General features: G+C 44.1%; 1 protein-coding gene and 1 long non-coding RNA gene across 2 annotated transcripts; both read left to right on the top strand.

Moving 5' to 3' along the window:
* The first annotated feature begins 312 nt into the window (after nt 1–312).
* Nucleotides 313–8130, top strand: LOC136284656 (uncharacterized). The gene is made up of 2 exons (XR_010719249.1): nt 313–1734; nt 6669–8130. It is a non-coding gene; the product is annotated as an uncharacterized lncRNA (long non-coding RNA).
* Nucleotides 8131–10613: 2483 nt separating this feature from the next.
* LOC136284658 (2-acylglycerol O-acyltransferase 3-like) lies at nt 10614–22348 on the top strand (the record flags this gene model as incomplete). The annotated part of the gene is made up of 7 exons (XM_066175014.1): nt 10614–10677; nt 11922–12029; nt 13250–13320; nt 14429–14654; nt 16696–16864; nt 20307–20494; nt 22049–22348. Coding segments are annotated over exons 1-7 (1126 nt in total), but the record flags the coding sequence as incomplete, so codon positions are not given.
* Nucleotides 22349–24135: the final 1787 nt, after the last annotated feature.

The raw sequence follows: 24135 nt of genomic DNA, 5'->3' as shown, positions 1-24135 counted from the left end.
TTTGGGGGAAATTTGGGGATTTGGGGGAAATTTGGGGGAAATTTGGGAATTTGGGGGAAATTTGGGGATTTGGGGGAAATTTGGGGGAAATTTGGGGGAAATTTGGGAATTTGGGGGGAAATTTGGGGGAAATTTGGGGATTTGGGGGAAATTTGGGGAAATTCAGGAAATTTGGGGAAAATTTGGGGGATTTTGGGGGAAATTTGGGAATTTGGGGGGGATCTGAGGCGATTTTGGGGGAATTTGGGGAGGATTTTTGGAATTTTGGGGAAATTTTGGGATTTTTTGGAATTTTGGGGCATGTGGGGTGGTGGGAGGGGTTTAGGAGGGGATTTGGGGGGATTTTGGGGGATTTGGGATTTCCAGTGGGAATTTTACCAAAATCCCCCCAAATCCCCCCAAACCAGGACCCCCCTCCCGGTGCCGGTGTTCAGCGTTGGGGTTGGGATTTGACGTTCCCGAGGGGGATTTTGGGGGTTTTAAAGCGGAATTTTGGGGGTTTTAAAACAGAATTTTTGGTGTTTTTAAAGCTGAATTTTGGGGGTTTTAAAGCGGAATTTTTGGTGTTTTAAAGCGGAATTTGGTGGTTTTTAAGCGAAATTTTGGTGTTTTGAAAGTGGAATTTTGGTGTCTTTAAAGCAGAATTTTGGTGTTTTTAAAGTGGAATTTTGGTGTTTTAAAAGCGGAATTTTTGGTTTTTTTTAAAGCGCAATTTGGTGTTTTAAAAGCGGAATTTTGATGTTTTTAAAGCGGAATTTTGGTGTTCTTTAAGCGGAATTTGGTGGTTTTTAAGCGAAATTTTGGTGTTTTGGAAGTGGAATTTTGGTGTTTTTAAAGCGGAACTTGGTGTTTTTTAGGCGAAATTTTGGTGTTTTAAAAGCGCAATTTTGGTGTTTTAAAGTGCAATTTTGGTGTTTTAAAAGCGGAATTTTGATGTTTTTTTAAGCGGAATTTTGGTGTTTTTAAAGCGAAATTTTGGTGTTTTTAAAGCTGAATTTGGTGTTTTAAAGTGGAATTTTTTGTGTTTTTAAGGCGGAATTTTGGTGTTTTTAAAGCGGAATTTTTTGTGTTTTTAAAGCAAAATTTGTTGGTTTTAAAGCGGAATTCTTGGTGTTTTAAAAGCGGAATTTTGGCGTTTTTTAAGCGGAATTTTGGTGTTTTAAAAGCGCAATTTTGGTGTTTTTAAAGTGCAATTTTGGTGTTTTTTAAAGCGGAATTTTGATGTTTTTTAAGTGGAATTTTGGTGTTTTTTCAAGCGGAATTTTTTGTGTTTTTAAAGCAAAATTTTGTTGGTTTTAAAGCGGAATTCTTGGTGTTTTAAAAGCGGAATTTTGGTGTTTTAAAGCGAAATTTTGGTGTTTTTAAAGCGGAATTTTGATGTTTTTAAAGCGGAATTTTGGTGTTTTAAAAGCGGAATTTTGGTGTTTTTTAAGCGGAATTTTGGTGTTTTTCAAGCGGAATTTTGGGGAATCGTTTTGCTCAGTACTTTGGGGAGCCCCAATCCCCCCCCGAGTCTCCCTTTTCTCGTTTCCCAGGACCCCGCTGGTGCCGGTGTTCAGCTTCGGGGAGAACGAGCTCTTCCGGCAGGTGCCGAACCCTCCGGGCTCGCGGCTCCGGCGCCTCCAGCAGCGGCTCCAGCGGATTTTGGGGATTTCGCTGCCGCTGTTCCACGCCCGCGGGTTTTCCAGTACAGCTTCGGCCTCCTGCCCTTCCGAAGGCCCATCCACACCGTGGGTGAGACACCCAAAAAATAATAAAAAATCAATAATTTAAAAAAGAGGGATTCGGGGGAAAAAAAAAAAAAGTTTAAGGGAGAAACGGGAAAAAAATCGGGGGGAAAAGCGGGAAAAAATTGGGGGGAAAATGGGAAAAAATTGGGAAAAAATTGGGGGAAAACGGGGAAAAAAATCGGGGGAAAATGGGAAAAAATTGGGGGAAAACGGGGAAAAAATCGGGGGGAAAATGGGAAAAAATTGGGGGGAAAATGAGAAAAAATTGAGGGAAAACGGGAAAAAAATCGGGGGAAAAGCGGGAAAAAATTGGGGGGAAAATGGGAAAAATTGGGAAAAATTGGGGGAAAACGGGAAAAAAATCTGGAAGAAAATGGGGGAAAAGATTGGGAAAGAAGCTGCAAAAATTCCGGGGGGAAAACATAAAATTTGGGGGAAAAAAATTTAGGGAGAAGTGTGAAAGAATCTGGGAAAAAATGGGGAAAAAATTTGGGGGAAAATCTGGGAGAAAAAGGGGGAATTTGGGGGAAAAACAAGGGAGTTGGGGGGAAAAAATTAGGGAGAAGCACAAAAAAAATCTGGGAAAAAATGGAAAAAAATTTGGGGGAAAATGGGGAAAAATTTGGGAGAAAAAGGGGAAAATTTGGGGAAAAATGGGAAAAGATGTGGGGAGAAAATGGGAAAAATTTGGGTGGAAAAATGCGAACTTTGGGGGAAAAAAAATTAGGGAGAAACGCAAAAAAAAAATCTGGGAAAAAATGGGAAAAAAATTTGGGGTAAACAGGAAAAAAAGGATTTTTTTTCCCGTTTTTTTAATGGGAATTTTTGGCGATTTTTGATGAGGTTTTTTTGGATGTTTTTAATGGGATTTTTTTGAGTTTTTAACCGGATTTTTTTGGAGTTTTTAATGGGAATTTTCTTTTTTTTTTTTTTAATTGGATTTTTTTCTTTTCTTTTAATGGGATTTTCCCATTTTTCCAAGTGGGGGCTCCCCTGGAGCAGGTGGAGCTTTGGCACCGCCGGTGCCGGGAGCGGCTCCAGGGACTCTGCAGGGCCCGAAAATCCCAATAAAACCACCCAAAAAATCCCAATAAAACCACCCAAAAAATCCCAATAAAACCACCCCAAAAATCCCATTAAAAACACCCAAAAATCCCATTAAAAACCCCCCAAAAATCCCATTAAAAAAACCAAAATCCCATTAAAAACCCCCCAAAAATCCCATTAAAAACACCCCAAAAATCCTATTAAAACACCCAAAATCCCATTAAAAACCCCCAAAAATCCCATTAAAAACCCCCAAAAAATCCCATTAAAACCCCCCCAAAAATCCCATTAAAAACACCCAAAAATCCCAATAAAAACACCCCAAAATCCCATTAAAAACCCCCAAAAATCCTATTAAAACACCCCAAAATCCCATTAAAAACCCCCAAAAATCCCATAAAACCCCCCCCCAAAATCCCATTAAAAAAAAACAAAATCCCATTAAAAACCCCCCCAAAATCCCATTAAAAACCCCCAAAAAATCCCATTAAAAACACCCAAAAATCCCATTAAAAACCCCCCAAAATCCCATTAAAAACCCCCCCAAAAATCCCATTAAAAACACCCAAAATCCCATTAAAAACACCCAAAAAACCCATTAAAAACACCCAAAAATCCCATTAAAAACACCCCAAAAATCCCATTAAAAACCCCCAAAAAATCCCAATAAAAACCCCCCCCAAAAATCCCAATAAAAACCCCCAAAAATCCCATTAAAAACCCCCAAAAATCCCTTAAAAACACCCAAAAAATCCCATAAAAACACCCCAAAAATCCCAATAAATACACCTCAAAATCCCATTAAAAACCCCCAAAAAATCCCATTAAAACCCCCCCAAAAATCCCATTAAAAACACCCAAAAATCCCAATAAAAACACCCCAAAATCCCATTAAAAACACCCAAAAAATCCCATTAAAAACCCCCCCAAAAATCCCATTAAAAACCCCCAAAAAATCCCATTAAAACCCCCCCCAAAAATCCCATTAAAAACCCCCAAAAATCCCAATAAAAACCCCCAAAAATCCCAATAAAACACCCCAAAATCCCATTAAAAAACCCCAAAATCCCATTAAAAAAACCCAAAATCCCATTAAAAACCCCCAAAAATCCCATTAAAAAACCCCAAAAAATCCCAATAAAAACCCCCAAAAAATCCCATTAAAAACACCCCAAAAAATCCCATTAAACCCCCCCCAAAAAATCCCATTAAAAAACCCCAAAAATCCCATAAAAAACCACCCCAAAATCCCATTAAAAACCCCCCAAAAAATCCCAATAAAAACCCCCAAAAATCCCATTAAAAACCCCCCAAAATCCCATTAAAAACCCCCCAAAAATCCCAATAAAAACCCCCAAAAATCCCAATAAAAACCCCCCAAAATCCCATTAAAAAAACCCAAAATCCCATTAAAAACACCCCAAATCCCATTAAAAACACCCAAAAAATCCCATTAACCCCCCCAAAAAATCCATTAAAAAACCCCAAAAATCCCATAAAAAAACCCCAAAAAATCCCATTAAAAACACCCCAAAAAATCCCATTAAAAACACCCCAAAAATCCCATTAAAAACCCCCCAAAAATCCCATTAAAAACCCCCAAAAAATCCCATTAAAACCCCCCCAAAAATCCCATTAAAAACACCCAAAAATCCCAATAAAAACCCCCAAAAATCCCATTAAAAACACCCAAAAATCCCAATAAAAACACCCCAAAATCCCATTAAAAACACCCAAAAAATCCCAATAAATACACCTCAAAATCCCATTAAAAACCCCCAAAAAATCCCATTAAAAACACCCAAAAATCTCATTAAAAACCCCCCAAAAATCCCATTAAAAACCCCCAAAAAAATCCCATTAAAAACACCCAAAAATCCCATTAAAAACCCCCCAAAATCCCATTAAAAACCCCCCAAAAATCCCATTAAAAACACCCAAAAATCCCATTAAAAACACCCAAAAAATCCCATTAAAAACACCCCAAAAATCCCAATAAATACACCTCAAAATCCCATTAAAAACCCCCAAAAAATCCCATTAAAAACCCCCAAAAAATCCCATTAAAAACACCCAAAAATCCCATTAAAAACACCCAAAAATCTCATTAAAAACCCCCAAAAAATCCCAATAAAAACCCCCCAAAAATCCCATTAAAAACCCCCAAAAATCCCATTAAAAACCCCCAAAAATCCCATTAAAACCCCCCCAAAAATCCATTAAAAACCCCCCAAAAATCCCATTAAAAACCCCCCAAAAATCCCATTAAAACACCCAAAAATCCCATTAAAAAAAACCAAAATCCCATTAAAAACCCCCCAAAAATCCCATTAAAAACACCCCAAAAATCTCATTAAAAACCCCCAAAAAATCCCATTAAAAACACCCAAAAATCCCAATAAAAACACCCCAAAATCCCATTAAAAACCCCCCAAAAATCCCAATAAAAACCCCCAAAAATCCCAATAAAAACACCCCAAAATCCCATTAAAACACCCCAAAATCCCATTAAAACCCCCCAAAATCCCATTAAAAAACCCCAAAATCCCATTAAAAAAAACCCAAAATCCCATTAAAATCCCGTTAAAATCCCTTTTTATTCTGAACTCTCCTGAAATGGGTTTTTGGGGTGTTTTTAATGGGATTTTTTTTTCGGTTTGGGGGTTTTTTTTTTCGTTTTTCATGGAATTTTTGGGGAGTTTTAAATGGGATTTTTTTTGGTTTTTAATGGGATTTATTTTGGTTTTTAATGGGATTTTTTTTGCGTTTTTAATGGGATTTTTTGGGGGTTTTTAATGGGATTTTTTTTGGCGTTTTTTAATAGGATTTTTTGGCGTTTTTAATGGGATTTTAGGGGATTTTTATTGGGATTTTTTTGGTTTTTAATGGGATTTTTTTTTGGTTTTTAATGGGATTTTTTTGGGGGTTTTTAATGGGATTTTTTGTTGTTTTTAATGCGATTTTTTTTTGGTTTTTAATGGGATTTTTTTTGTGTTTTTAATGGGATTTTTTTTTGGTTTTTAATGGGATTTTTTTTTGGTTTTTAATGGGATTTATTTTGGTTTTTAATGGGATTTTTTGGGGTTTTTAATGGGATTTTTTGTTGTTTTTAATGCGATTTTTTTTTGGTTTTTAATGGGATTTATTTTGGTTTTTAATGGGATTTTTTGGGGGTTTTTAATGCGATTTTTTTTGGTTTTTAATGGGATTTTTTTTTTGTTTTTAATGGGATTTTATTTGGTTTTTAATGGGATTTTTTTTGTTTGTTTTGTTGCTGTTTTTGGGGGGTTTTGAACGGGATTTTTTGGGTTTTTTTTGTTTTTTTTTTTTTTCCTTTTCTTTTAATGGGATTTTTAGGGGGATTTTTAAATAGAATTTCCAGGGGTTTTTTTAATGGGAATTTGGTTGTTTTGAACGGTTTTTTTCTGGTTTAATTTGGTTTTTTTGACATTTTTAACAGGATTTTTGGGGTTTTTTCTTTTCTTTTAATGGGATTTTTAGGTGGATTTTAAAATAGGATTTCCAGGGGTTTTTTAATGGGAATTTGGTTGTTTTGAGCGATTCTTTTCTGGTTTAATTTGGGGTTTTTTTTTTACATTTTTGGCCAGATTTTTTTGGGTTTTTTTCCTTTTAATGGGATTTTTAGGTGGATTTTTAAATAGGATTTCCAGGATTTTTTTTTTTATTATTTTTAATGGGAATTTAGTTGTTTTGAGCGGGGTTTTTTTTGTTTAATTTGGTTCATTTTTTACATTTTTAACGGGATTTTCTTGTTTCTTTTTCTTGTATTTTGAGCTTTTTTAACGGGATTTTTTTTTTTTAAAAAATGACATTTTAATTTTTTATTTTTTTTTTCCTCCTTTCCACGATATTTTCGGGATCTTTCCCAAGTGGGGGCTCCCCTGGAGCTGCCGCGGCTGCCGGAGCCGTCGGGGGAGCAGGTGGAGTTTTGGCATCGCCGGTACCGGGAGCGGCTCCAGGGACTCTTCGAGGAGCACAAAGGGGGGTTCGGGATCCCCCCCGAGCGGCGCCTCAGCTTCGTGTGAACCCCAAAATCCTCCCCGGGCACCCCAAAAAATTCAGGGGGGTCCCCAAAAAATCTGCACCCCAAAAAAATCGGATTAAAAACCAATAAAGTGGATTTAAATGAGGCGTATTTTGAATTTTTTGGGATTTTTGGGGGTTTTTTTACAGGATTTTGGGGCTCCTCAGCTTCGTGTGAACCCCAAAATCCTCCCCGGGCACCCCAAAAAATTCAGGGGGGTCCCCAAAAAAATCTGCACCCCAAAAAAATCGGATTGAAACCAAATAAAGTGGATTTAAATGAGGCGTATTTTGAATTTTTTTGGGATTTTTTGGGGGTGTCAGGACCTCTCTGAGCGTCCTGTGAACCCCAAAATCCTCCCCGGGCACCCCAAAAAATTCAGGAGGGTCCCCAAAAAATCTGAACCCCCAAAAAAATCGGATTAAAAACCAATAAAGTGGATTTAAATGAGGCGTATCTTGAATTTTTGGGGATTTTTTTAGGAGTTTTGGGGGAATTTTGGGGGGTCGGGACCTCCCTGAGATTCGTCTGAACCCCCAAAAAATTCAGGGGGGTCCCCAAAAAATCTGCACCCCAAAAAAATCGGATTAAAAACCAATAAAGTGGATTTTAATGAGGCGTATTTTGAATTTTTTGGGATTTTTTGGGGTTTTTTAACAGGATTTTGGGGCTCCTCAGCTTCGTGTGAACCCCAAAATCCTCCCCGGACACCCCAAAAAATTCAGGGGGGTCCCCAAAAAAATCTGCACCCCAAAAAAATCGGATTGAAACCAAATAAAGTGGATTTAAATGAGGCGTATTTTGAATTTTTTGGGATTTTTTGGGGGTGTCAGGACCTCTCTGAGCGTCCTGTGAACCCCAAAATCCTCCCCGGGCACCCCAAAAAATTCAGGGGGGTCCCCAAAAAATCTGAACCCCCAAAAAAATCGGATTAAAAACCAATAAAGTGGATTTAAATGAGGCGTATCTTGAATTTTGGGGGATTTTTTTAGGAGTTTTGGGGGAATTTTGGGGGGTCGGGACCTCCCTGAGATTCGTCTGAACCCCCAAAAAATTCAGGGGGGTCCCCAAAAAATCTGAACCCCCAAAAAAATCGGATTGAAACCCAATAAAGTGGATTTAAATGAGGCGTATTTTGAATTTTTTGGGATTTTTGGGGTTTTTTTACAGGATTTTGGGGCTCCTCAGCTTCGTGTGAACCCCAAAATCCTCCCCGGGCACCCCAAAAAATTCAGGGGGGTCCCCAAAAAATCTGCACCCCAAAAAAATCGGATTGAAACCCAATAAAGTGGATTTAAATGAGGCGTATTTTGAATTTTTGGGGATTTTTTGGGGGAATTCGGGAGATTTTTGGGGGAATTTTGGGAGATTTGGGGCGGATTTTGTAGATTTGGGGGAAATTTGGGGGATTTTGTTAATTTTGTGGGATCTGGGGGGGATTTTTGGGGGGATTCTGGGCAGGTTTGGGGTGGAATTTGGGGGGATTTTGAGGAAATTTGGGTGGATTTTGTGGATTTGGATGAATTGGATTTTGGGGGGAGTTTTGGGAGATTTCGGGGGGAATTTTGGGGGATTTTGGGTGGAATTTGGGGGGAATTTTGGGGGGGATTTTGTAGATTTGGGTGAATTTGGGTGGATTTTGTTGGAATTTGGGAGGATTTTGTGGATTTGGGGAAATTTGGGTGGATTTTGTTGGAATTTGGGTGGATTTAGGCAGATTTTGTTGGAATTTTGGTGGATTTAGCCGGATTTTGTTGGAATTTGGATGGATTTTGTTGGAATTTGGGCGGATTTTGTGGATTTGGGGGAATTTGGGTGGATTTTGGAATTTGGGTGGATTTAGGCGGATTTTGTTGGAATTTGGGCGGATTTTGTGGATTTGGGGGAATTTGGGCGGATTTTGTTGGAATTTTCCTGGATTTAGGCGGATTTGGTTGGAATTTGAGTGAATTTAGGCAGATTTGGGGGGGAATTTGGGAGGATTTTGTGGATTTGGTGGAATTTTGGGGGGGGATTTCATTAATTTTATCAATTTTCTGTGATTTGGGGGAGGGGGGATATTTTGGGGCTATTTTGTGCGATTTTGGGGTAAATTTTTGGGGTCCGCCCCCACCTTTCCCCCCCTTTTTTTTCCCCCCCATTTCAACCCCCCCCAAAAAATTTGAATTTTCTCCCTTTTTTTAGGCCGTTTTTAATCGGATTTTTTTGGGGATTTTTTTGGGGGAGGTTTCTCTGATTTTTGATTTTTTGGGCGGGGGAAATTTCGGGAATTTTGGGGGTTTTCCACGAGGGGTTCCCCCCTTTTTTTTTTTAAATTCCTCCTTCCCCGCCCTCCCCCGAACCGCTCCCGGCTCCTTCCTCCGCCCCGCGGGCAAAGTTCGGGCTCGGCCGGGACGTGGCGACAACCGAAGGTACCGAGGGGGGGATTTAATCAGATTTTTGGGGGATTTTATGGGATTTGGGGGGGTTTTAAATGGGGTTTTTCCAAGGATTTTTTTGGAGGATTTTTAATAGGATTTTTGAGATTTTTTTCGGGATTTTTTTTTTCTTTTTAATGGGATTTTTGGGGGTTTTTAAATGAGATTTTTCAGGGTTTTTTCGGGGTTTTTAAATGAGATTTTTCAGGATTTTTTCGGGGTTTTTAAATGAGATTTTTCAGGGTTTTTTCGGGGTTTTTAAAATGAGATTTTTCAGGATTTTTTCGGGGTTTTTAAATGAGATTTTTCAGGGTTTTTTCGGGGTTTTTAAATGAGATTTTTCAGGATTTTTTCGGGGTTTTTAAATGAGATTTTTTTTTTTTCTTTTAACTTTTTAATGGGATTTTTGAGGGTTTTTCCCTGGATTTTTTTTTTTGGAGGGTTTTTAATGGGATTTTTTGGGGGGGTTTAATGGGATTTGGGGTTTTTTTAAATGGGGGTTTAAAAGGGGATTTTTTCCTGGATTTTTTTTTGGGGGGGGTGGTTCTTAAATGGGATTTTTTAGGTTTTTTTCTGATTTTTTGGGGGCGTTTTAATGGAGTTTTTTGTTGTTTTTTTAATGGGATTTTTTTGGGTTTTTTAATGGGAATTTGAGGGGTTTTAATGGGATTTTTTGGGGTTTTTTAATGGGAATTTGAGGGGTTTTAATGGGATTTTTTGGGGTTTTTTAATGGGAATTTGAGGGGTTTTAATTGGGATTTCTGGGGGGTTTTTATGGGAATTTTTCAGGGATTTTTCGGCGTTTCTTAAATGGGATTTTTGAGGTTTTTATGGGATTCTCTGGGGGGGTTAAATGGGATTTTTTTGTAAAATGAGATTTTTCAGGGTTTTTTTCGGAATATTTTGGTTTTTTAAATGGGATTTTTGGGGTTTTTTAAATGGGATTTTGGGTTTTTCTTGATGGGATTTTGGGGTTTTTTTTCTGAATTTTTTCGAATTTCAAAATGGGATTTTTTAGCGGTTTTGGTTGGGTTTTTTTTTTTGGTTTTTGGGGTTTTTTTTTTGAGGTTTTATTAGTTAATCCAATTAAACCCCTCCCCCCCCCAAAAAATCCCATTTATAAACGGAAAAAAAAACCCCAAAAAATCCCATTTAAAACACCCCCAAAAAAATCTCATTTAAAAAAAAACCAAAAAAAACCCCAAAAAAATCCCATTAAAAACCCCAAAAAATTTTTTAAAAATCCCATTTAAAAAACTCCAAAATCCCTAAAAATCCCTTTTTTTAAAAAAATCCCAAAATTAAATTTTGGGGACCCCCCACCCCCGGAGGTGTCACCCCAATTTCTGTCCCCCCCCCCCCCCCGGGGCAGCGATGGGCGGAACCTTCGTGCAGTCGCTCTGTGTCCTGCAATGGATGCTGACCTTCCTCTTCCTCGGTAATTAACGCCGGGGTTAATTAGGGCTCGGCGGTTAATTAATAACCGGCAGGGATGATTAACCCCTTAGGGAAAGGTGGGGGTTGGTTAATGTGGGTAATTAATGGCTGGGGTGCGTTAATTAATTAGGGGGAGGAGGGTGTTGATGGGGTTTAAAGGGGAGCGGGCAGTTAACGGGGGGTGATTAAGCCTGGGGGTTAATTAAGGCTGAGGGGTTAATTAATAACCGGGAGGGGTGATTAACCCCTTAGGGAAAGGGTTTAAAGTCTGGAGGGATAATTAATGTGGGTAATTAAGGACTGGGGAAGTAATTAATGAGGAGTTGCTAGATGGTGTTAAAGGTTGAGGGGGCAATTAACGGGGGTAATTAAGCCTGGGGGTGTAATTAGCGGGGGTTATTTACGGCTGAGGGGTTAATTAACAACTGGGACGGGTAATTGGCCTCTTGGGGAAAGGTTTAAGGTCTTGAGGGGTAATTAATGTGGATAATTAATGGCTGGGAGCGTTAATTAATGAGGAGGGATGAGTGGCTTGAGGGGTTAAAGGTGAAAGGGGCAATTAACGGGGGTAATTAATCCTGGGGGTTAATTAGGGCTGAGGGGTTAATTAAGAACCGGGAGGGGTAATTAACCCTTTGGGGAAAGGTTTAAACCCTGGAGGGATAATTAATGTGGAGTAATTAATGACTGGGAGGGTAATTAATGAGGAGGGAGAGATGGCTTGCGGGGTTAAAGGTGAAGGGGGCAATTAACGGGGGTGATTAGCGGGGGTTAATTAAGGCAGAAGGAGTAATTAACCCTAAGAGGGGAGGGCACAATTAACGGGGTGGTCATTAACGGGGGTTAATTAACCCTGACTGGGGCGTGCAATGGGGAGAATAATTAATTAATTAAGGGGGAATTAATTAACTCAAGCCGGCTAATTAATAGAAGGGGGAGATCAAATTAACCCTTAGAGGGGAGGGCGCAATTAGCGGGGTGGCACTTAACCCCGAATGGGGAATTTAAAGGGGCAATTAATGGGGCTAATTACCGAGAATAATTAATTAATAAGGAATTAATTAACTCAGGCGGGCTAATTAATGGAAGGGGGATCAAATTAACCCTTAGAGGGGAGGGCGCAGTTAACGGGGTGGCAATTAACGGGGGGAGGGGAACAATTAATGAAGGCTGGGGGGGGTTGGATAATGAGGGTAACGAGGGGTTAATGAGGCTAATGAAGGCTAATGAAGGCTAATTAATTAGGGCCGGCCTCGGCGCTGGCGCTGCTGCTGCTGCTGCGGACGCGGCTCTGGCTCGTCAGCGTCACCTACGCGGGCTGGTGGCTCTGGGACTGGCACGGGCCGCACAGCGGTGGGGACAGCGGGGACAGCGGGGACAGCGGGGACATTTGGGGACATTTGGGGACAATGGGGACATTGGGGACAATGGGGACATCGGGGACAGCGGGGACAGCGGGGACATTTGGGGACAATGGGGACAATGGGGACAGCGGGGACAGCGGGGACAGCGGGGACATTTGGGGACAATGGGGACATTGGGGACATTTGGGGACAATGGGGACACTGGGGACAGTGGGGGGATTGGGGACAATGGGGACAGCGGGGACATTTGGGGACAATGGGGACAGTGGGGACATTTGGGGACATTGGGGACACTGGGGACAGCGGGGACAGCGGGGACATTTGGGGACAATGGGGACAATGGGGACACTGGGGACATTGGGGACAGCGGGGACAGCGGGGACAATGGGGGACAACGGGGACACTGGGGACACTGGGGACACTGGGGACAGCGGGGACAGCGGGGACATTTGGGGACAATGGGGACAATGGGGACACTGGGGACATTGGGGACAATGGGGACAGTGGGGGGATTGGGGACAATGGGGACAGCGGGGACAGCGGGACGTTGGGGACATTGGGGGACATTTGGGGACACTGGGGACACTGGGGACAGTGGGGACAGCGGGGACACTGGGGACACTGGGGACATTGGGGACAATGGGGACACTGGGGACAGCGGGGACAGCAGGGACAGCGGGGACATTTGGGGACAATGGGGACATTGGGGACACTGGGGACACTGGGGACAGCGGGGACCATGGGGGGATTGGGGACAATGGGGACAGCGGGGACATTTGGGGACATTTGGGGACACTGGGGACAGTGGGGACATTGGAGACATTGGGGACATTTGGGGACATTGGGGACACTGAGGACATTGAGGGGACATTTGGGGGGGATTTGGGGGCTTTGGGGACCATGGGGACATTGGGGACATTTGGGGACATTGGGCGGACTGGGGGAATTGAGGACGTTGGAGGTTAATGGGGGATTGGGGACATTTGAGGACACTGGGGACATTGAGGGGACATTTGGGGACATTTGGGGACATCCGTGTGGCATTGGGGACAGAACCGCAGCCGTGTGTCCCCCCCTATGTGTCCCCAACGTCCCCTCGGTGTCCCCAACGTCCCCCCAATGTCCCCAATGTCCCCTCGGTGTCCCCAATGTCCCCCCAATGTCCCCAACGTCCCCCCAATGTCCCCAACGTCCCCTCGGTGTCCCCAGGGCCCCGTCACTGGGCCTGGCTGCGGAACTGGCGCATCTGGGACCATTTCTGTGACTATTTCCCCATCCAGGTACCGCTGTCACCGGTGTCCCCAAATGTCCCCAAATGTCCCCAAACGTCCCCAAACGTCATCAGTGTCCCCAAATGTCCCCAATCCCCTCAATGTCCCCAATGTCCCCAACATCCCCGATGTCCCCGATAACCCCAAATGTCCCCGATGTCCCAAATCCCTGGAATGTCCCCAATGTCCCTGATGTCCCCAATGTCCCCAATGTCCCCAAAGTCCCCGATGTCTCCAGTGTCCCTGATGTCCCCAACACCCCCGTTGTCCCCGTTGTCCCCGATGTCCCCAATGTCCCCAACGCCCCCAACGCCCTCGATGTCCCCAATGACCCCAATGTCCCCATTGTCCCCGATGTCCCCGATGTCCCCAACACCCCCAATGCCCCCAATGTCCCCAACATCCCCGATGTCCCCAACGCCCCCGATGTCCCCGATAACCCCAAATGTCCCCGATGTCCCAAATACCTGGAATGTCCCCAACGCCCCCGATGCCCCCAAATGTCCCCAATGTCCCCAACATCCCCAAGGTCCCCAACGCCCCCGATGTCCCCGATAACCCCAAATGTCCCCGATGTCCCAAATCCCTGGAATGTCCCCAACGCCCCCGATGTCCCCAAATGTCCCCAGTGTCCCCAACATCCCCAATGTCCCCAACACCCCCGATGTCCCCAAAGTCCCCAACGCCCCCGATGTCCCCAATGTCTCCAACGTCCCCAACATCCCCAACGCCCCCAACGCCCCCGATGTCCCCGATGTCCCCAATGTCCCTGTTGTTCCCGTTGTCCCCGATGTCCCCAATGTCCCCGTTGTTCCCGTTGTCCCCGATGTCCCCAAAGTCCCCAACATCCCCAACGCCCCCCGCTGTCCCCGTCGTCCCCGTTGCCCCCGTTGTCCCCAACGCCCCCGATGTCCCCGTTGTCCCCAACGCCCCCGATGTCCCCAACGCCCCCGATGTCCCCATTGTCCCCAACACCCCCGATGTCCCCAACGCCCCCGATGTCCCCATTGTCCCCAACGTCCCCGATGTCCCCAACGCCCCCGCTGTCCCCATTGTCCCCAACGCCCCCGATGTCCCCAACGTCCCCGCTGTCCCCGTCGTCCCCACGCGTCCCCAGGTGGTCCGCGAGTGCCCGCTGCCCCCCGGCCGCAGTTACGTGCTCCCCGCCCACCCTCACGGCATCTCCTGCATCGGCGTCTTCGGCGCCTTCGTCACCGGCGGCCGCGGCGCCGCCGGGAACGCCGCCAACGGGCCGGGGCCGTGCCCGGGGCTGCGGCCCAACCTGGCGGCGCTGGACGGGCTCTTCCGCATGCCCGTCTACCGGGAGTACGCCATGGCCGCCGGTGAGGGGAATCTGGGGGGTTGGGGGGATTTGGGGGGGTTTGGGGGGATTTTTGGGATTTTTTGGGGGTTTTTGGGATTTTTTTTGGGGATTTTGGGGATTTTTGGGGGGATTTTGGGGATTTTTTGGGGGATTTTTGGGATTTTTTTGGGATTTTTGGGGGGATTTTTTGGGGATTTTTGGGGATTTTTTTGGGGGGTTTTTGGGGGTTTTTTGGGGATTTTTGGGGATTTTTTGGGGGGGATTTTTTGGGGTTTTTTTGAGGCATTTTGGGGGATTTTTTGGGAATTTTTGGGGTTTTGGGGGATTTTTTGGGGATTTTTGCGGGGATTTTTGGGGATTTTTTTGGGGGGTATTTTGGGGTTTTTTGGAGGATTTTGGGGATTTTTTTGGGATTTTTTGGGGGATTTTTTGGGGTTTATTGGGAGTTTTTTGGGGGGATTTTTTGGGGTTTTTTGGGGGATTTTTTGGGTTTTTTGGGGATTTTTTGCGGTTTTTGAGGGGATTTTTTTGGGATTTTTGGGAGGATTTTTTGTGGATTTTTTTGGGATTTTTTGGGATTTTTGGGGGTTTTTGGGGAATTTTTTGGGGGATTTTTGGGGGGTTTTGTGGGATTTTTTGGGGATTTTTTGGGATTTTTTGGGGGTTTTTTGGGGATTTTTGGGACTTTGGGGATTTTTGGGGATTTTTTGGGGTTTTTTTGGTTTTTCTGGGGGGGATTTTTTGGGGTTTTTTTGGGGGTTTTTTGGGGATTATGGGGGGATTTTGGGGGGATTTTTTGGGATTTTTGGGGGGTGGTTTGGGATTTTTTTGGGATTTTTGGGGGATTTTTGGGGATTTTTGGGGGATTTTTGGGGGATTTTTTGGGGATTTTTTGGGGGGTTTTTTTGGTTTTTTGGGGGGGATTTTGGGGTGTTTTTTTTGGGTGTTTTTTTGTGAATTTTTGGGGGTTTGTTTGGGATTTCGGGGTGCCCCGAACCCCATTTTTTTAGGGTTGGGGTCCGATTCGGGGCTTTTGGGACCAACTTTGGGGCAAATCTGGGACTTTTGGGCTCAAATTTCGTCCTTTTTTCACCGGGTTTTTTCCCACTTTGGGGTTTTTTTGTGGGAAATTTTGATTTTTTGGGATCTTGGATGCCTTTAACCCCTTGTTTCCTGGGCTGTGCCCGGTGAGCCAGCGCTGCCTGGACTGGGCTCAGCTTTGGGGCAAATTTGGGGCTTTTGGGCTCAAATTTCGTCCTTTTTTCACCGGGTTCTTTCCCACTTTGGGGTTTTTTTGGGGGGAAATTCTGATTTTTTGGGGTTTCGGGTTGTCCTAAATCCGTTTTTTCCCAGGGCTGTGCCCGGTGAGCCAGCGCTGCCTGGACTGGGCTCAGCTTTGGGGCAAATCTGGGACTTTTGGGCTCAAATTTCGTCCTTTTTTCACCGGGTTCTTTCCCACTTTGGGGTTTTTTTGGGGGGAAATTCTGATTTTTTGGGGTTTCGGGTTGTCCTAAATCCGTTTTTTTCCCAGGGCTGTGCCCGGTGAGCCAGCGCTGCCTGGACTGGGCTCAGCTTTGGGGCAAATCTGGGACTTTTGGGCTCAAATTTCGTCCTTTTTTCACCGGGTTTTTTCCCACTTTCGGGGTTTTTTGGGGGGAATTTTGATTTTTTGGGATTTCGGGTGCCTTTAACCCCTTGTTTCCTGGGCTGTGCCCGGTGAGCCAGCGCTGCCTGGACTGGGCTCAGCTTTGGGGCAAATCTGGGACTTTTGGGCTCAAATTTCGTCCTTTTTTCACCGGGTTTTTTCCCACTTTCGGGTTTTTTTGTGGGAAATTCTGATTTTTTGGGGTTTCGGGTTGTCCTAAATCCGTTTTTTTTCCCAGGGCTGTGCCCGGTGAGCCAGCGCTGCCTGGACTGGGCTCAGCTTTGGGGCAAATTTGGGGCTTTTGGGCTCAAATTTCGTCCTTTTTTCACCGGGTTTTTTCCCACTTCGGGGTTTTTTTGTGGGAAATTCTGATTTTTTGGGGTTTCGGGTTGTCCTAAATCCGTTTTTTTCCCAGGGCTGTGCCCGGTGAGCCAGCGCTGCCTGGACGCGGTGCTGCAGCGGGGCTCGCAGGCGCTGCTGATCATGGTGGGCGGCGCGGCCGAGGCGCTGGAGGGGACCCCGGGCTGTCACCGCGTCACCCTGCGCCGCCGCCGCGGCTTCGTGCGCCTGGCCCTGCGCCACGGGTGCGTTTCGGGGAGATTTGGGGTGAAATTTGGGGGTTTGGGGGCTTGGGGCGGTCCCGGGTTTAGTTTATTTTGTTTTGGTTTATTTTATTTTATTTTATTTTATTTTATCTTATTATTTTATTTTATTTTATTTTGTTTTGTTTTGTTTTGTTTTATTTTATTTTATTTTATTTTATTTTATCTTATTTTATTTTATTTTATTTTATTTTGTTTTGTTTTATTTTATTTTTATTTTATTTTTATTTTATCTTATCTTATTTTATTTTATTTTATTTTGTTTTGTTTAGTTTAGTTTTATTTTATTTATTTTATTTTATTTGGTTTTATTTTATTTTAGTTTTATTCTATATATTTTATTTGGTTTTATTTTATTTAGTTTTGTTTAGTTTTATTTTATTTTATTTTATTTGGTTTTATTTTATTTTAGTTTTATTTTATATATTTTATTTGGTTTTATTTTATTTAGTTTTGTTTAGTTTTATTTTATTTTATTTTATTTTATTTTGTTTAATTCAATTTAATTTATTTTATTTTATTTTATTTTATTTTAATTTGTTTTATTTTTTTATTTTATTTTATTTTATTTTATTTTATTTTAATTTGTTTTATTTTTTAATTTTGTTTTATTTTGTTTTATTTCGTTTTATTTTATTTATTTTATTTTGCTTTGGTTTATTTTGTTTTATTTCATTTTATTAATTTTATTTTATTTCATTTTATTTATTTTATTTTATTTCATTTTATTTATTTCATTTTATTTTTAATTTTTAATTTTTTTTTTTATTTTTTATTCTGTTTTTTAAATTATTTTTAAAATTTTTTTCTTTTCTTTTTATTTTTTTTTTTGCGAGTTTTGGGGGCGGGGTTTGGGGCCACCTGAACAGGTTTCGGGAGGTTTGGGGCAGTTCGGGGTTTTTGGGGGGAATTTTTGGGGTTTTCCGGGAATTCGGGGCGGGTCTTGGGGGGTGATTTGGAGACAAATTCGGGGGAATTTGGGGCGGTTTGGGGGAAATTTGGGGCGATTTGGGGCGATTTTGGGGTGATTTGGGGCGATTTTGGGGTGATTTGGGGCGATTTTGGGGTGATTTGGAGCGATTTTCGGGGGCCCTGGAGGGTTTTGAGGGGGATTTGGGGCGGATTTGGGGCAGTTTGGGGGAATTTGGGGGGAATTTGGGAGGATTTGGGGAGATTTGGGGGGAATTCGGGCGGTTTGGGCGTCGTTTGAGGCAGTTTTGGGGTGATTTGGAGAGATTCGGGGATGATTTCGGGGGGTTTGGGGGTGATTTGAGGAGGTTTGGGGGGATTCGGGTGGGTTTGGGGTAGTTTGGGGCAGTTTTGGGGCGATTTTCGGGGGTCCTAGAAGGTTTTGGAGGGGTTTTGGGGTGATTTGGGGAGGTTTTGGGGGAAAGTTTTGGGGTTTTGGGTGTTCCTGGTTGGGCTTTGGGGGCACTTTTGGGGGAATTTTTTGGGTTTTGGGTGTTCCTGGTTGGGTTTTTGGGGCAGTTTTGGGGTTTTGGGGGTTCCTGGGGGGATTTCGGGGCACTTTTGGGGGAACTTTTAGTGTTTTGGGTGTTCTTGGTTGGGTTTTGGGGGCAGTTTTGGGGTTTTGGGTGTTCCTGGTTGGGTTTTGGGGTTTTAGGGGTTCCTGGAGGGTTTTGGGGCAGTTTTTGGGGTTTTAGGGGTTCCTGGAGAGGTTTGGGGGCAATTTTTGGGGAATTTTTTGGGTTTTGGGGGTTCCTGGTTGGATTTTGGGGGCAGTTTTGGGGTTTTAGGGGTTCCTGGAGTGATTTGGGGGCAGTTTTGGGGAAGTTTTGGGGTACTGGGAATTCCTGGGGGGATTTTGGGAGATCTTTTTGGGGTTTTGGGTGTTCCTGGAGGGTTTTGGGGGCAGTTTTGTGTTTTGGGTGTTCCTGGAGGGATTTTGGGGTTTTGGGTGTTCCTAGTTGGGTTTTGGGGGCAGTTTTGTGTTTTGGGGTGTTCCTGGAGGGATTTTGGGGGTTTGGGGTGTTCCTGGAGGGATTTCGGGGCACTTTTGGGGGAACTTTTTGTGTTTTGGGTGTTCCTGGTTGGGTTTTGGGGAATTTTTTGGGTTTTGGGGGTTCCTGGAGGGATTTCGGGGCACTTTTTGGGGAATTTTTTGTGTTTTGGGTGTTCTTTGTTGGGTTTTGGGGCAGTTTTGGGTGTTCCTTGAGGGATTTGGGGGCAGTTTTGGGGAAGTTTTGGGGTTTGGGGTGTTCCTGGAGGGTTTTGGGGCAGTTTTTGGGGAAGTTTTGGGGTTTGGGGTGTTCCTGGTTGGGTGTTGGGGAATTTTTTTGGGTTTTGGGGGTTCCTGGGGGGATTTGGGGGCACTTTTGGGGGAACTTTTTGTGTTTTGGGTGTTCCTGGTTGGGTTTTGGGGGCAGTTTTGGGGTTTTGGGTGTTCCTGGTTGGGTTTTGGGGAAGTTTTGGGGTTTGGGGTGTTCCTGGAGGGTTTTGGGGCAGTTTTTGGGGAAGTTTTGGGGTTTTGGGTGTTCCTGGTTGGGTTTTGGGGAATTTTTTTGGGTTTTGGGGGTTCCTGGAGGGATTTTGGGGCACTTTTGGGGGAACTTTTTGTGTTTTGGGTGTTCCTAGATGGGTTTTGGGGAATCTTTTGTGTTTTGGGTGTTCCTGGTTGGGTTTTGGGGAATTTTTTGGGTTTTGGGGGTTCCTGGAGGGATTTTGGGGGTTTGGGGTGTTCCTGGAGGGATTTCGGGGCACTTTTGGGGGAACTTTTTGTGTTTTGGGTGTTCCTGGTTGGGTTTTGGGGGCAGTTTTGGGGTTTTGGGTGTTCCTGGAGGGATTTGGGGGTTTTGGGTGTTCCTGGTTGGGTTTTTGGGGTTTTGGGTGTTCCTGGTTGGGTTTTGGGGAATTTTTTGTGTTTTGGGTGTTCCTAGTTGGGTTTTGGGGAATCTTTTGTGTTTTGGGTGTTCCTGGTTGGGTTTTGGGGAATTTTTTGGGTTTTGGGGGTTCCTGGAGGGATTTTGGGGGTTTGGGGTGTTCCTGGAGGGATTTGGGGGCAGTTTTGGGGGAACTTTTTGTGTTTTGGGGGTTCCTGGTTGGATTTTGGGGGCACTTTTGGGGTTTTGGGTGTTCCTGGAGGGATTTGGGGGTTTTGGGTGTTCCTGGTTGGGTTTTGGGGGTTTTGGGTGTTCCTAGTTGGGTTTTGGGGGCAGTTTTGTGTTTTGGGGTGTTCCTGGAGGGATTTCGGGACACTTTTGCTGCAGTTCCTCCTCAAACCTCCCAACCTCCGGGGCTTCCTGGATGAATTTTCCCGGCGATTTCCACCAACTTTTATTTCTTTTCATATTTTTTTTTTTTGCGGGGGGTGGGATACACCAACCCCCTAAATCCAAAACACCTCAAGCCGGGTTTTTTGGGGTGCCCCCTGACCCTCCGGGGGGTCCGGGGGGGTTTCTCCCAGCGCCCCCCTGGTGCCCGTGTACGTTTTTGGGGAGCAGGAGGCGTTCCGGCAGCCCCCCCTGGCCGAGTCGTCGCCGCTCCGCCGCCTCCAGCGGGGCCTGAAGAGGGTTTTGGGGTTCGCCCCCTGCGTCTTTTGGGGTCGGGGGGGGCTCCCCTTCCTGCCCTTCCGAGTGCCCCTCACCGTGGTCGGTGAGTGCGGGGCGGGGGGGGGGGGAATTGGGGGATTTTGGGGGGGATTTTCGGGGGATTTTGGGGAGTTTTGGGGGGATTTGGGGGAGTTTTGGGGGATTTTCGGGGAATTTCAGGGGGGATTTTGGGGATTTTGAGGGGATTTTGGGGAGTTTTGGGGGGATTTTGGGGGGATTTGGGGGGATTTTGGGGGGATTTGGGGCAGTTTTGGGGGATTTGGGGGGGATTTGGGGAGTTTGGGGGGGATTTGGGGGAATTTGGGAGGATTTTCGGGGGATTTGGGGGAATTTTGGGGGAATTTTTGGGGGGATTTGGGGAGTTTGGGGGGGATTTTGGGGGGAATTTTTGGGGAGTTTTGAGGGATTTGGGGGCATTTGGGGGGATTTTCCGGGGATTCGGGGGAATTTCAGGGGGGGATTTGGGGGAATTTTGGGGGGTTTTGGGGGGATTTTGGGGAGTTTGGGAATTTTGGGGGCATTTTGGGGATTTTGGGGGGATTTTGGGGGGATTTGGGGGAATTTGGGTGGATTTGGGGATTTTGGGGGGATTTTGGGGGATTTTGGGGGGATTTTGGGGAGTTTTGGGGGCATTTTGGGGATTTTGGGGGGATTTTGGGGGGATTTGGGGGAATTTCAGGGGGGGATTTGGGGGAATTTTGGGGGGATTTGGAGGGATTTTGGGGATTTTGGGGATTTTGGGGGGATTTTGGAGGAGTTTTGGGGGATTTGGGGGGATTTGGGGGGGTTTTGGGGGGATTTTCGGGAAATTTCGGGGAATTTCAGGGGGGATTTTGGAGGAGTTTGGGGGAATTTGGGGAATTTTGGGGGATTTTGGTGGAATTTCAGAGGGGATTTTGAGGGAGTTTTGGGGGGATTTTGGGGGGATTTGGGGGAGTTTGGGGGGAGTTTGGGGGAGTTTTGACGGAATTTGGGGAGTTTTGAGGGATTTTGGGGAATTTGGGGGAGTTTGGGGGAGTTTAGGGGGAATTTACTTTTAATTTAATTTTTAATTTTAATTTTAATTTTAATTTTAATTTTAATTTTAATTTTAATTTAATTTTAATTTCAATTTCAATTTTAATTTTAATTTTAATTTTAATTTTAATTTTAATTTTATTTCAATTTCAATTTTAATTTTAATTTTAATTTAATTTTAATTTTAATTTTAATTTTAATTTTAATTTTAATTTTAATTTTAATTTTAATTTTAATTTTATTTCAATTTCAATTTTAATTTTAATTTTAATTTTAATTTAGTTTTAATTTCAATTTTAATTTTAATTTTAATTTTAATTTTAATTTTAATTTTAATTTTAATTTAATTTTAATTTTAATTTAATTTTAATTTTAATTTGATTTTAATTTTAATTTTAAATTTCCATTTCCATTTCCATTCCTCTTCCTATTTCCAACCATTCAACCACTTGCCCTCACTTAATAAATAATCACCATTGAACAAAATATCATTTCACAAATCACCAAAATAAATGGAATTTATTGGATTTTTTTTTTTTTTTTAAAATTTTTATTTTTTTTCGGGGTGGGGGGAGGACAGTGGGGACCCCCCTGGAGGTGCCGCGGGTCCCTCGCCCCCCGCCCGAGCTGGTCGCCCACTACCACGAGCTCTACGTGCAGCGGCTGCAGCTCCTCTTCGAGAGGCACAAAGGGGCCTGTGGGGTCCCCCCCCGACACGCACCTGACCATCGCCTGAACCCCCCAAAATCCCCCAAATCCTCCCCAAAAAAATCCCCGGTGTGCAAAACCTCCCCCCAAGGCCCAAATCCGGGGTGTTCTCCAAAAAAAAATGGGGTGGTACTCAAAAAAAATGGGATTTTTATCACTCGGAGGTGTGTGTGTGTGTTTGTATCGACCCAAAAATGGGGTTTTTCCCCCAAAAAATGGGGTGTTACCCCAAAAAATGAGATTTTTATCACTCGGAGATGTGTGTGTGTGTTTGTATCGACCCAAAAATGGGGTTTTTCCCCCCAAAAATGGGGTGGTACCCAAAAAAAATGGGATTTTTATCACTCGGAGATGAGTGTGTGTGTTTGTATCGACCCAAAATGGGGTTTTCCCCCCCAAAAATGGGGTGTTACCCCAAAAAATGAGATTTTTATCAGTCGGAGATGAGTGTGTGTGTTTGTATCGACCCAAAAATGGGGTTTTTCCCCCAAAAAATGGGGTGGTACCCAAAAAAAATGGGATTTTTATCACTCGGAGATGAGTGTGTGTGTTTGTATCGACCCAAAAATGGGGTTTTCCCCCCCAAAAATGGGGTGGTACCCCAAAAAATGAGATTTTTATCACTCGGAGTTGTGTTTGTGTGTTTGTATCGACCCAAAATGGGGTGTCCCCCCCAAAAAATGAGGTTTGCCCCTCAAAATTGGGGTTTTTCCCCCCCAAAAATGGGGTTTTTTTCCCAAAAAAATGGGGTGTGACCCCAAAAAATGGGATTTTTACCACTCGGAGATGTGTGTGTGTGTTTGTAACTACCTAAAAAATGGGGTTTTCCCAAAAAATGAGTTTCCTCCCAAAAAATGGGGTGTTACCCCCCAAAAATGGTTTTTTTTTCCCCCAAAATTGGGGTTTCCTCCCATTCGGAGTTGTGTTTGTGTGTTTGTATCTACCCCAAAAATGGGGTGTCCCTCCCAAAAAATGGGGTTTTCCCCCCCAAAATGGGGTGTTTACCCCCAAAAATGGAGTTTTCCCCCCCCCAAAATGGGGTGTTTACCCCCCCAAACTGAGGTTTTCCCCCCCAAAATGGGGTGTCCCGACAAAGGCACCGCTGGGATTCGAACCCGGGATCTCCTCTTTTCCTTAACCAAATAAACCCCTAAAATCCGTGTTTTTTCCCCAAAATTCCGGGGTTTTTCCCCCCAAATTTCCGCTTTTCCCCCAATTTGAGAGTCCCCAAATAATCTGGGGGTGTCCCCCGTTAAAAAGGGGGTGCCCCGACAAAAGGCACCGCTGGGATTCGAACCCGGGATCTCCTCTTTTCCTTAACCAAATAAACCCCTAAAATCCACGGGTTTTCCCCCAAAATTCCGGGTTTTTTCCCCCAGAATTCCGGGTTTTTTCCCCCCAAATCGGGGTTTTTCCTACAAATGAGGAGTCCCCGAATGAACTGGGGGTGTCTCCCCCAAAAAAGGGGGTGCCCCGACATAAGGCACCGCTGGGATTCGAACCCACGATATCTCGTTTACTTCAATCAATTAAACCCCTAAAATCCGTGGTTTTTTCCCCAAAATTCCGGGTTTTTTCCCCAAAATTCCGGATTTTTTCCCCAAAATTCCGGAGTTTTTCCCCCCAAATTTCCGCTTTTCCCCCAATTTGAGAGTCCCCGAATGAACTGGGGGTGTCCCCCGTTAAAAAGGGGGTGTCCCGACAAAAGGCACCGCTGGGATTCGAACCCGGGATCTCCTCTTTTCTTTAACCAAATAAACCCCTAAAATCCACGGGTTTTACCCCAAAATTCCGGGTTTTTTCCCCCAGAATTCCGGTTTTTTCCCCAAAATCGGGTTTTTTTTCTACAAATGAAGAGTCCCCGAAAAATCTGGGGGTGTCCCCCGTTAAAAAGGGGGTGCCCCGACATAAGGCACCGCTGGGATTCGAACCCACGATATCTCGTTTACTTCAATCAAT

This window comes from Chamaea fasciata, unplaced genomic scaffold (genome assembly GCF_029207755.1).
Source record: "Chamaea fasciata isolate MVZ Bird 193981 ecotype frontalis unplaced genomic scaffold, bChaFas1.0.hap1 SCAF_1237, whole genome shotgun sequence".
NCBI lineage: Eukaryota > Metazoa > Chordata > Aves > Passeriformes > Sylviidae > Chamaea > Chamaea fasciata.
This window is presented reverse-complemented; position numbering and strand designations above follow the sequence as displayed.